Raw genomic sequence first — 12837 nt, forward strand, 5'->3', positions numbered from 1 at the left:
ATAAATGATGAGTGCTACTGTATGATGGTATTATATACAGTCGGGTGCATAAATATTGGGACATTGACAGAATTTTCATATTTTTTTTTCTTTCTTTTTAAGAATGTTCCAAACAGTTGATTTGGCCACACCTAATGTTTTTGCTATCTCTCTGATGGGTTTGTTTTGATTTTTCAGCCTAATGATGGCTTGCTTCACTGATAGTGACAGCTCTTTGGATCTCATATTGAGAGTCGACAGCAACTGATTCCAAATGCAAATGTCCTACCTAGAATCAACTCCAGACCTTTTACCTGCTTAATTGATAATGAAATAACGAGGGAATAGCCCACACCTGTCCATGAAATAGCTTTTGAGTTGATAGTCCCATTACTTTTGGCCCCTTAAAAAGTGGGAGGCACATATAGAAACCATTGTAATTCCTACACTGTTCACCTGATTTGGATGTAATTACCCTCAAATTAAATCTGAAAGTCTGCAGTTAAAAGCACATCTTGTTTGTTTCATTTCAAAGCCATTGTGGTGGTGAATAGAGGCCAAAATATGAAAATTCTGTCAATGTCCCAATATTTATGCACCTGACTGTATCTATATAATCTTTCAGTAGAGTTGTGTACTTCAATGCGGATTATTAAACAGACGAGCATTTTTGTTTTTTTTCTTTTTGTTGATGATTATAGGAGGAACGGGAAGAGATTCTTAGGAGGAGGAGATCATCCAAATGCAGCTCTTACCGCTCTGTGGAAGACATTACAGAGGAGGAGCTGGACAATGTTGCAGTCACCGTTAAGGATAAAATTTACGACAAAATATTGGTAAGTTTTTTAAGACTTCGCGACTTCGCCGTGGCACATCGGTTGAAAACTATATTTACTAGTGTGTGCGTGTAGTTGTCCCAAGCAACCAATCAGATACTAATCATTTCTCCTTCATCCACTAGGGGACACTGGAGGACTTCAAGACAGTGTGGTATAGACGGTGCTGAGTGGAGCTGGCACTTTACATTTAAATGAAGTGTGACTAGCTCCTCCCCTCTATACCCCCCTATAGGCCAGTATTAGTTTGTGCCCGAGTGGGAGCAGGTCACAAAAAAGATCTCTCCTGCTCTTAGGGCTAGGATAGTTTTTAATAAATAATACAATCACTGAGGATAGACGGGCAGTAGCTGCAACTGCCTGTCTGCTACGCGGGACGCTGCCGGAGGGGACCCACTCGCAAGTGCATGCACTTAGCCTGGGGTCCCTGAGACCTCAGTCTTCAGGGGGGGGCCACATGCCGCTGCTTGCATTGAGGACCCCCCACAGTCAGAGCCGCAGCAGGAAGACTCCTTAGCACGTCTCCCTGTGAGTACAGCTGGCTCCCTGATTAGCAGGGCAGCCAGCTTATTGATACATTAGGCGGCCCCACAGTCAGATCCGCGCCGGCGGCACAGCCACCAGCGCGTCAACTAAGTACAGCTGGCTCCCTGATTAGCAGGGAAGCCAGCTTAGCGCTGACAGAGGCGCCCTCACAGACCCCCCACAGAGCGCGCCGACGGCAGCTCAGCCGCCAGTGCATCTCTCTGTATGTGCAGCTGGCTCCCTGATTAGCAGGGAAGCCAGCTTATGGCTATCAGAGGCGGCTTCCTGTGCGCTGCGGCTCCCTGACTAGCAGGGTAGCCGTTTTTTCCCGGCATTAGGCGTCTCAGCATAATACTGCAGAGGCAGTATATATAAATACATATAAAAGAATGTGCTGGGTTAAGCACCCGTTTACAGAACGGCGCTAGAATGCAGGGGGCGGAGCCTAGCTCCGACTTCCTTCTCCTGCCTCCCATCAGCCCCAGTGTTTCTCTGCAGACTGCTGGCGGCCATTACAGGGAGAGGCAGCGCTAGACAGCCTACGGACCTGTATGTATTACAGCAGGGGTTTAGGCTGATGTAAAGAGAGCGGTTTGGAGCATAATAATAATTAATCCTTTCCTGGCGTTCTGGCACTGCTAGGAGCGCCGTTGTGGGCAAGTGTGACTATCTCCAATCTCTCTGTACACCAGTATATTCTGTTTTTTCTTACCCTGTCACTTAACCTCTGTGGTTTGTGTGGGGTCTGTATGTAGCATGACTGGCAGGTCTAAGGCTTCGCAAAAGTTATTTACCTGCAAAAAGTGTGGAAAGAAATTTACACAGGGACAGTCATCTACTTCCAGATTGCGTGACGGTTGTTATACAGATCAACAATCTGCAGAGATGTCAGAACCACCGTCTTGGACGCAGGTTACATCTGTTATGTCCTCTCTCTCGGCTGAACTGGAGGCTTCTCGCAGAGAAAGAGAGGCTTACAGGTCAGCTGCTACAGAGGAACCAGCATGGGCGAGATCCCTAGCTGTTTCTATGGAGGGGATTTCCAAAGCCATGACAATGGCGTCCGCTCCGCAGGTCTCTAAAAAGAGATTGTTACCCTCAGTCCTCCATTGGGATGACCCAGAGAAGGAGGAGGAGGATATGCCGGAATTAGAAGAGGGTGAGTATGCCCCAGATTCTCCTAAAGAGCCTATGGAGTCTGAACCGGTATCAGAGGGAATGGAAGCATTGATTGCTGCAATACGACAGGTATTGCAAGTACAGGAAGAAGACTCATGTCCTGCAAAACAGTCTTTCTTTCTTAAGAAGCAAAGACAAGCTACGGCTTTCTCTGTATCGGAAGAGCTGGATTCCCTTCTAACAACAGCCTGGGAACATCCAGATAAAGTTTCAGATATCCCGGCGTTTATTATCATTTTATCCCTTTCCAGCACATAATAGAAAAGCTTGTGAAACTCCCCCTACAGTTGATACATCTGTATCGCGATTGTCAAAAAAGACTACGCTCCCTGTTCCTGGAGTCACGTCGTTTAAAGGACATGTCCGATCGGAGACTGGAGAACACTCTTAAGTCCATTTACACCGCTGCAGGGGTGACTCTTCGTCCAGCAATAGTTAGCTGCTGGACTAACAAGGCTATTGAAATTTGGGCTAAGCAATTGGCGGATGGAATGAAAGATCAGCTGCCAGTGGAGGAACTCATTCCGCTAGCAGAACATATAGGTGAAGCGGCAGCTTACCTGGGAGAGACGTCTAAGGATGTTTGTTCTATTGCCTCCAGAACTTCAGCTCTGGCAATTTCAGCACGGCGGGCGCTGTGGCTCAAAACTTGGCAGGCTGACGCAGAATCCAAAAAGGCTGTGGAAGCACTCCCTTTCATTGGAGGTGTTCTTTTTGGAGCAGAATTAGATAAGTGGTAGAAAAGTGGATTTACCTCCAGTAGCCTGAGATATCCAACTACTGTTCTTCCACCTAGACTATCTTACTCTGGACCATCGTTTCTGTCCTTTCGGGCCCCGGGGCGCTCACGTGGTCGTTTCAGAGGAGGATCATCAACATCCCGTGGTTCCAGAGGTCGGGGTAGAACCGCAGTCACCACAGGCGGTTAAGTCCACTTCTAAACCCAGTGCATGACGGGCTCCCCTCTCACCTAGGGGACCCCAGAGTGGGAGCGCTTCTTCGGGACTTCAGCGAGGTCTGGATGGAAACCTGCGTGGACGCTTGGGTCTGAGATCTAATAATTTGGGGCTACAAGCTCAATTTCCAACTGCAACCCCCGAATCGTTTTTTTACCACTGGTTTGCCAGTTTCCAATGACAGAAGTTAAGTCTTACAGAAAGCAATAGACAGGCTTCTGTCCATGAAAGTTGTAATCCAAGTCCCCAGTCATCAGAAGGGAAAAGGATTTTACTCCAGTCTTTTTGTCGTTCCGAAGCCGGACGGCTTGGTCAGATCCATTTTAAACTTAAAGGATCTCAATCCATACTTACGGATTTTCAGGTTCAAGATGGAGTCTTTTCAGACGGTAATTTGCAGGCTTGGAGGAGGGCGAGTTCATGGTATCTCTAGATATCAAGGACGCCTACCTGCACATTCCCATTTGGCCACCTCACCAGGCTTTCCTGAGATTCACAGTTCGGGATTCACATCTCCAGTTTCAGGCCTTGCCCTTCGGCTTATCTTCGGCCCCACGGGGATTCACAAAGGTTATGGCTGTGATGATGTGTCTCCTTCGGAAACAAGGAATCACTATTATTCCATACCTGGACAACCTACTCCTGAAGGCGAATTCCAAGGATACACTATTACAGGACATCACCGTGACACACAACCTCCTCAATCGTCATGGATGGATCCTGAATTTTCCCAAATCGCATCTGCAACCGACACAGAGATTGCAGTTTCTAGGAATGATCATGGACACAGTGTCTCAACGGGTATTCCTTCCCCAGGACAAGATAACTTCCATTCAGGAGATGGTGAGGTTGGTCCTTCGACGTAGTCAGGTAATCGGTTCATGCATGTATCCGACTTCTGGGGAAGATGGTGGCAGCCTTCTAGGCTGTCCAGTACGGTCGTTTTCACTCCAGACCTTTTCAGCTAGATCTCCTATCAAAAATGGTTGGGATCCCACCTGTTTCTTCACAAAAGTGAGGTTACAACCCTAGACTCGGATTTGCCTACTGTGGTGGCTGAACTCAGTTCACCTTGTGGAGGGAAAGAGATTCGGAGAGTGGGATTGGACGCTTCTTACCATGGATGCGAGTCTAAGAGGCTGGGGGGCAGTAATTCTGGAGCATCACTTCCAGGGACGCTGGACAGCACAGGAATCGAGTCTTCCAATCAACATATTGGAGTTAAGAGCCGTTTTCTACGCATTACAGACAGCAGCTCACTTTCTGAGGGGCCGAGCAGTCAGGGTCCAGTCCGACAATGCCACAGCAGTGGCATACATAAACAAACAAGGAGGCAGCAGAAGTCGTGCGGCCATGAAGGAAGTCAGCCAGATTCTTATCTGGGCGGAAAGCTACGCAAGGTCGATTTTGGCAAACTTCATACCGGGCATCGAAAATTGGGAGGCAGATTACCTCAGTCGTCAGGATGTACATCCAGGAGAATGGGCTCTACATCCACAGGTGTTTCAGCAGCTGGTCCAACGGTGGGGTCTTCCGCAGGTCGACCTCATGGCATTGAGGCAGAACCATCAACTGCCCCTTTACTGCTCTCGAACAAGGGATCCACAACCGGTGGCTGTGGATGCACTGTCAACACCATAGCGGTTCCAGTTCATTTATCTGTTTCCGCCATTTCCCCTTCTCCCTCAAATACTTAAACGCATCAAGAGGGAACGGGCCAAGGTCCTGCTGATGGCTCCGGACTGGCCTCGCAGAGCTTGGTACTCCAACATTCAGCTCCTGTTGGTAGACAATCCGTGGCCTTTACCACTCAGAGAGATCTGCTCCTTCAGGGTCCTTTAGTCTATCCAAACCTAAAGCAGCTACGTTTGACGGCGTGGTTGTCGAAAGGGCCATCTTAAGACGTAAAGGGATACCTTCCAAGGTGATTCCTACGATGCTTAGAGCCAGGAAGGAAGTTACTTCCAAGCATTACCATCGTATTTGGAAGGCATATGTAGCCTGGTGCGAACGTAGAGTTTTGACTTCTACGGAGTTCAGTCTTCCCAGATTTCTGCAAGCAGGTTTCTCAGCGGGCCTTAAGTTGGGATCTCTGAAGGTACAAATTTCAGCACTCTGTTTTTTTCCAAAAGAAATTGGCCTTATTACAGGACGTGCAGACTTTTCTGCAGGGTGTGGTTAGATTGCAACCACCCTTTGTTCCTCCTGCAGCTCCATGGGACTTGGACTTCCTCCTGTCTATCTTGCAGTCTTCGCTGTTCGAGCCTTTGGAGTCGGTGGAATTGAAATATCTTTCATGGAAGGTGATACTTCTGCTGGCTCTAGCTTCCGCCAGGAGGGTGTTGGAGCTTGGGAGCTTTATCATGTCGTCCACCATATTTGGTATTTCATGAGGATAGAGCTGTGCTACGCACCAGAATGGATTTTCTGCCTAAGGTGGTTTCGGCCTCCCACATCAATCAACCTATTGTGGTTCCGGTTCTTCCACAGGATTGTCCTTCTTCTAGATCCTTGGATGTGGTTAGAGCTCTTCGCATATATGTAGACAGGACGGCAGCCATTCGCAAGACAGATACTCTTTGTTTTGTATGATGCTGCTGGTCCGGGGTGGCCAGCTTCCAAACAGACACTGGCTCGATGGATTCATCTGACCATACGACAGGCGTATATGGCCTCGTCTAGAGAACCTCCATCTTCCATTACAGCACATTCCACTCGCTCAGTGGGTGCCTCGTGGGCGGCTGCTTGAGGCGTTTCTATGGAATCTCTATGCCGGGCAGCTACTTGGTCGGGGGACAGGGGACACTGGACGCCCACCTGGCGCTGTTCTTCCTGACATACCTGTTATGCCTATTGGCGTCATGTTTGTTGTCTAGGATGATGTTATGAATGATAGAGACATGTTTGTCTCTTGTTTCATTCTATTTTACTTTGTTTTCACCTTTCAGTTGTTATGTGTACTTTTGTCTCCTCCTTTTCTGTCAATTTTTTTTCTCTGCTCCCCTCGGGCACGGTTCTAATATTGGCCTATAGGGGGGTATAGAGGGGAGGAGCTAGTCACACTTCATTTAAATTTAAAGTGCCAGCTCCACTCAGCACCGTCTATACCCCACTGTCTTGAAGTCCTCCAGTGTCCCCTGTGGAATCGGAGAAAGGGATTTATCGGTAAGTACCAAAATCCTTTTTATCTAGCACCTTCTAGAAGAGAATAGCTTGAATCTTAATGGTTGCTTTGAGCAACATCTCCACTTCTAAAAACCCGCACTTATTAGTAAATATACCCCAAATAGTAAGTGCAACCTCACGTTTATTATCATTAGATGGCTTCCTTACTAACTAGTGAACAACAAGTGTTATGCTGTGTACACACTAAACAGATATATCTGCAGATCTTGTACACACTGAACAACCATCATCTGTGTTCAGTGTGTAGGAGGGGGCGTGTCCCTCCCCGCAGCTGCATGCGTCCGGGCGGTCTGCAGACCACCTGTACACACTTGCCGATGGACAGATATGTCTGCAGATATCTGTCCATCGGCTCTGCAGCACAGCTAATGCGATATGTCTGTGAACGACGTTCACCGACATATCGCAGGTACACACTGGCCGACAGGCAGCAGTTATATTGGCCAATCAATTGATCGCCCAATATATATATCAGTGTGCACCCAGCTTTAGACACACAGGCTTCCCATGTCAGAATGGGGAGATCAATACATTTTCTGGAGCACAATTGTGCTTTTAGTACATTGGTAGTCCTTGTAATTGTATAGGCATTTACTTGTTTTTAGTAATGTAAAATGTGAAACCATATTACTATTTACAATTACTCAATGCCGTTCTATAGGGAAGCACTTGTCACCAGTGTCGCCAGAAAACAGCGGATACCAAAACATTCTGCCGCAATCCTGGCTGTGGTGGCGTCCGAGGCCAATTTTGTGGGCCCTGTCTTCGAAATCGCTACGGTGAAGACGTAAGGGAGGCACTTTTGGATCCGGTAAGTAATCGAAAACGCTAAAAACCAATACTTTGTCATCTAAGTCTGTATCCAGGCAAACCTATTTTGTTGTATACACCCTGACTCCATTCCTGAACCTGACGGCTCAGGCTAGCTGGAATCCGGTTTTCCTCCGCTCTATATTTCCATTCATGCCATTCCCAGCTGGGTGTGTACATTTTGCATTTGGAGAGCGTTATGGTGATGTGGGCTAAGCAATAAGGACGCTGAAATGCTTAAAAAATGTTTGCAGATAAAAACCATAGAATATATGTGTAAAGTTTTATCATCAGTCACACTTTGTCCCTCGCCCTATAGGATTGGATATGTCCTCCGTGCCGTGACATCTGTAACTGCAGCTATTGCCGCAAGAGAGATGGGCGCTGTGCCACAGGGATGCTCATCCACTTGGCAAAATTTTCTGGTTATGACAATGTTAAAGAGTATCTTGAAAGGTGAGTCCTTTATTGTGGTGTTTGTCTTTCTTAATGCTAGCTCCCTGCTCCCCAGATATGCCTTCTAGAACTATTGGGGCGTATGTATCTCATGCTAGCTATCATTGATGGTCTCTAGTTCAGGTACCCTGGTTAATTCTTTTGCCACCCACCTAACTGGCAGGGACAGATCAGTGGTAATAGGAATGCTTGCTGGCAGTGGTACTTGCAGGCACTTATTGATCCGCTTTTTCAAGTGTTATGCTGGGGGGACACTGCACGATATATCGTTTATACAGCTGATGAATTATATATTGTTCAGTGCATCTGGCCATGTGTACACGATATATCTGAACAATGTTGTTCAGATATATTGCATCAGCCGTGCAGCACAGCAAATGTGGTGATAATGTGCACATCTGCCTGTGTGTACGGGCGACTGACCTGTTATACTGGCTGCAGGGACCAGCGACTATTACATCACAACTGGGCGGGCAAATTTATATGCCTGCCCACTTGTGACGTCTGGACAGACATATTGAGTGACTGATTGGTAAGTGTGTATGCTTCCCAAATTGGTCATTCGGCTGGCCACTGCATCGTCAGGTGTGAACTAAGCATACTTGATTAACGTAAATGTGCCAGATTACTCCACCCTCTCTTAATGCAGACTATGGGGATGATGGGTGTATTTGTGTAGGATGTGAGCCCCCAACCCTATACATGGCAGTGATAGATTTGTTCTGGAAATAAAATGACTTGTAGACCAGGCTAACTTAACAATCTTGTTAAATGCCTTTTGGTGTAAAGGAGCAGGTAAAAAAAAAAAAAAAGTATACGCAGATTAAAACTCCAGATTCACATTGATATTAAAGGGCATGATACAGTGGTATACTTATCAAGGGGAAAGAACTGTTTCTTCATGTGTCAGAAGGCATTCCCTGGGGAAATTGGAGATTGTTCCAGCTGTGCCTCTATTAATGATCACAAAAGCCCCCACCATAGGCCACTATAGTGGTGATGCGTAATGCCAACTTATCATAGGTGTTCATCAATAACCTACCCCTATATCAGGAAGGCATTTGTCTCACCTACGCTGCCGACAAAACTTCTGTACACTCCTCCTGAAGTCAAGTTGCTTACGGATTCTTTTTAAAAAAAAAATAGTAACATTGCGCGCGGTGCCTTATCAGTATAGAAGGACAGAGACTAATGATGGAGTAAGTTACCGTAACACCTCTCCGGTAACTGCAATATTGATAAATTGCAGTGCAAACATATCCTGTATCACTGAGATAAGTGGTAATACAGGCAAGGGCCTGAGTGCAGCCTCCGTTTGGGCTCCCTCCTCTCTGTGTCAGAATCTACTGGTCATGCCCGGGAAAATGGCCACCACTATTTTGTAATTTTTTATTTTTTTTAAGCCGATTTAGGTGCTGCAGAGCAGGACACCCGGAATCTGCGGATAGGTAAGTATACCGAACTATGGGTGCAGGGTGTGTGGGCCCCTTTGGACCCAGGGGCCAGTGTGCACGGCACACCCTACACCTGTTATAAATATGCCCCTGAATACAGGATGTCCCTTAACAACATGACATGTTGAAAATTCCAACCTTTCGCCATCAACTAAATCCAAATACCATCTTCCATGTAACAATACATAGGAGCAGGCCCACCTTCAACAAATCTGTCTCGCCATGAAAGATCCCAGTCTCCTCACAGGCCAACACGATCATCATACAAGAATGAATGTTCCCCTAGAGGTGAAAACTGTATCTGCCGTTCCCCACAGCTATTCCCCCTCACACTGAGGATCTGTGTACACATGCATTTTGCAGCTTTCATAATTCAGTGCAGCAGGGGTGGAGGTTAAAGCTAGGCTTGTTCTTGCGTCTGAGATTGTGATATTACACATCTGGTGTAAACCAGAGTTATTACTAAAGCTTTTTTATTATTTTTAAGAATATGCGATTTCTACTACACCATGAAATCTATTTTTATTACAACATGCTACCCAGTGTCACTTGTCAATGAGGGGAAAACAAAAAGGCTAAAAGTTTAGAAAGAAACCAAAGTTATTTCTGATGTAAAGGACACACTGCAGAAATGTGGCACTTGGCCTAGTTATAAAAGGCTTGTAGCTTCCAAGCTTCAAAAGTATTCAACTCCTATAAATGCTTGTAAAATCATTGATTCAGTTCCTTCTAAAATAAACTTGTAAAGTGAATTTAAAAAAAAAAAGTTTTAGAATACACTTTTTTTTAATTTTTTTTCTGAAAAAAAACTTTATTAGAATTTTAAGTGTAACACAATGCAAAGTGCTTTTTTTTGTAGAGGATACATATATGTGAAATATAATTGTAAGTTTCATTTCTCAATAAATGCCATTTTGTATAATACAATAGTATAAATATATCACAAGTGTTACAGGACACGCTCTGATACATTGGAACAATTACTTACATTTGTACATAAGTGAAACATTAAATTACAGCCATTTGCTTAGCAGTGTAGTAGAATTTATATATATCTTTTTTTTTTTTTTCTTTTAGCTTACAAAAACGATTGGTGGAAGAGGAGTCTGACTAGAAGAACTCTTTATGGGATAATGGCTTAAATAATGTAACCAGACATAATCTGCTAACGCGTGTACTAGATGCAGACAGGAAGAATACCTATTCCGGAATTGTATCACCAATTCTATCCGAATTATTAAGCTCCTCCATGAGAAGAATGATCCGAACTTATTCAAGATGGTCACTATTTCAAGATATTCATGTTGCCTATAGGTTCTGGTGCTGCCAGATGGTATATTACAAAACTCTATATGCCGCCTTCAGGCATTTGCCATGCCTTCCATATTGGTTCTAGCAGAAATAGGATACTTTTAAATGCTATGCATAATTATTCATACTATGGCACTGAATGTCAAGCCTTAATAAATGATAGTATCTTAATCCAAGAGGGAAATAGCTTTATTTTATACACCACCTTGATTTTTTAAATCCTGAAGCTTAATGAATATGCTTTTATTTTTTATGTTTTAAATACCACTTTCATCTTTGCTTGTAATTACTTACTGTATAGCTTGTGCAGTATTCGTAGAGACTGCAAGTAATGCCACTTTGAGAATTTTTTCTTTCTTCTATCTTAGCTGCTACATAACCTTGAATATGTCTGTAAATGCTGTACTTTTAATTTTAGTTGTTTTTGTCTTTTTTTTTATATATATATATATTTCTATATGTAAGTAGTGCTTGGTGAAATGACTTATCCAGATCAGAGCTCAGCAGAGTTATGTCAAAATTACAGTTAAATGCGGCTTATTCAAATCTGGGCCATGGTAGTTTACAGAATCTGCAGGATGTCTCACACTAGATACGGGTTACTTTAATATTGCAGATTCTGTGGTCAAGAACTAAACAGTCAGTAACAAGGCCACGCCTGCAAGGACCCATTTAGCTGGCTTCTCCTTGGTCTTCAGGTTAAATGTCCAAACGTAAGTAGGACCTCTTATTTTCGTTTTATATACAGGACATTCGTATACATTCTTGAGCTCTTGTTTGTCAACTGGAATAGCTCTGACATAAATGACCGGCATGGGAGGGGTCAGCTCTTTGAGACGTGCCTCGGAGATTACACCCGCCTGGATGTCCCATCGAGCCCCTGCAGAGAGACAGAAATGCTGTATAATGGTCTGTAAGTTCTCTTTACAAAATTAAAGCAAATATTTGAAAACCGTTTCGGCCAATGTCTTGTGAGTGTTTCTCGTTAATATTCAGGAAACATAAATTCCAGAGGGGTTTATGGACTAATTGGGGAGAGGAGGAATGTCTACCATCCAGCTTCAATGATGTCTCCTTTAGTTAGCGTAGAGTTTCCAAAACTCAGCCATTACAGTCCAGGTTTTAAGGATATCCATGCTTAAGACTAGATGGTTAAATCCAAATTGAATGAGGTACTAATTAAATCACCTGTGCTCAAGCATGGATATCCTTAAAACCTGGACTGTAATGGCAGCGTTTAGGAATCTCTTGAGTTAGTGGATAAATAAACCTATAGGTACTCCTAAGTGGCAATGGTTTTACCTTCCATAAACAGTCCATGGATATATGCTCCCTCACGTGGGGGGTGCCCAAAGTCTTCTTTCATCTTCTTTGTCACATCAATGGTCAAACACATTTTATCCAATGGCCATTCATTCTTTCGAGCCATGCTCTGCATAATTGCTTAAAAAAAAAACACATTTTTTGCTTTATACATATATTAACACTCAGTTAAAATATAATTTATCACATTCAATAAAATTGACCCTTGAAAAATCCATATGTTGTGTGCAGTAAGCTCTGTGGAGTTTTTTGTGTCTAATTTTGCTGTGGGAAGTTTGCCCTGGTGCTCACTTCAGGAAAGGAAATCTGATTTTGTGCAGGTCCCTCAGAAGGCTTGTATACAAATAATGAAGCATTTGTAAAGTGCAGCCAATGTCTGAATGGCCCATCCGGCACACCCGTCTTGGCTCTGCTACATTGAAGTTTGCCTAGTTGTGCGCAGAGGTGGAAATATAGCCAGGGGTGCACTGTGCAACAACATGAACAGTACACCTAATACTTCTACCAATTTAGGCCCGTATTCAATTTGAAGTGGCGTTTTCGCCTACATCGCCATTTTGGAGGCAAAAACTTTTTCCGCATGTGCCTGCTATATCCCCGTATTTAATTTGAAAGTAGGCGAAACTTGTGAGCGACGAAAAAAAATTGGATTTTTCGGGACATAATTATAGGACCCTCCTAAAGATATCCAGACCAGGGGGATCACTATGGGTACCCCCGTTTTTTCCTGCAAAAGAAAGTTGGGTTTTTAAATAGCCACGGCAGGTTTTTTTTTCCCGACTTTGAAGAAGTGATGCAGGAGAGCACTTAGCTTTTTTTTTT

General features: G+C 44.4%; 2 protein-coding genes across 2 annotated transcripts in view; one reads left to right on the forward strand and one right to left on the reverse strand.

Moving 5' to 3' along the window:
• CDCA7L (cell division cycle associated 7 like) overlaps window positions 1-11646 on the forward strand; it is a 32953-nt gene extending 21307 nt beyond the window's left edge. Inside the window, exons 6-9 of the mRNA XM_088457376.1 lie at window positions 681-815; window positions 7323-7472; window positions 7791-7927; window positions 10459-11646. Of these exons, the coding sequence (XP_088313502.1) occupies window positions 681-815; window positions 7323-7472; window positions 7791-7927; window positions 10459-10495 (459 nt within the window). The 3' untranslated portion in view covers window positions 10496-11646. The remainder of the gene's footprint in view (window positions 1-680; window positions 816-7322; window positions 7473-7790; window positions 7928-10458) is intronic.
• The window catches only part of DNAH11 (dynein axonemal heavy chain 11), a 361565-nt gene continuing 358973 nt past the window's right edge, over window positions 10246-12837 (reverse strand). The window contains exons 81-82 of the mRNA XM_088457375.1: window positions 11995-12135; window positions 10246-11572 (exon numbers count right to left, since the gene is read on the reverse strand). Of these exons, the coding sequence (XP_088313501.1) occupies window positions 11325-11572; window positions 11995-12135 (389 nt within the window). The 3' untranslated portion in view covers window positions 10246-11324. The remainder of the gene's footprint in view (window positions 11573-11994; window positions 12136-12837) is intronic.

The sequence above is a fragment of the Taudactylus pleione genome, unplaced genomic scaffold (assembly GCF_031769625.1).
Source record: "Taudactylus pleione unplaced genomic scaffold, aTauple2 ptg000758l, whole genome shotgun sequence".
In the NCBI taxonomy this organism is placed as follows: Eukaryota; Metazoa; Chordata; class Amphibia; order Anura; family Myobatrachidae; genus Taudactylus; species Taudactylus pleione.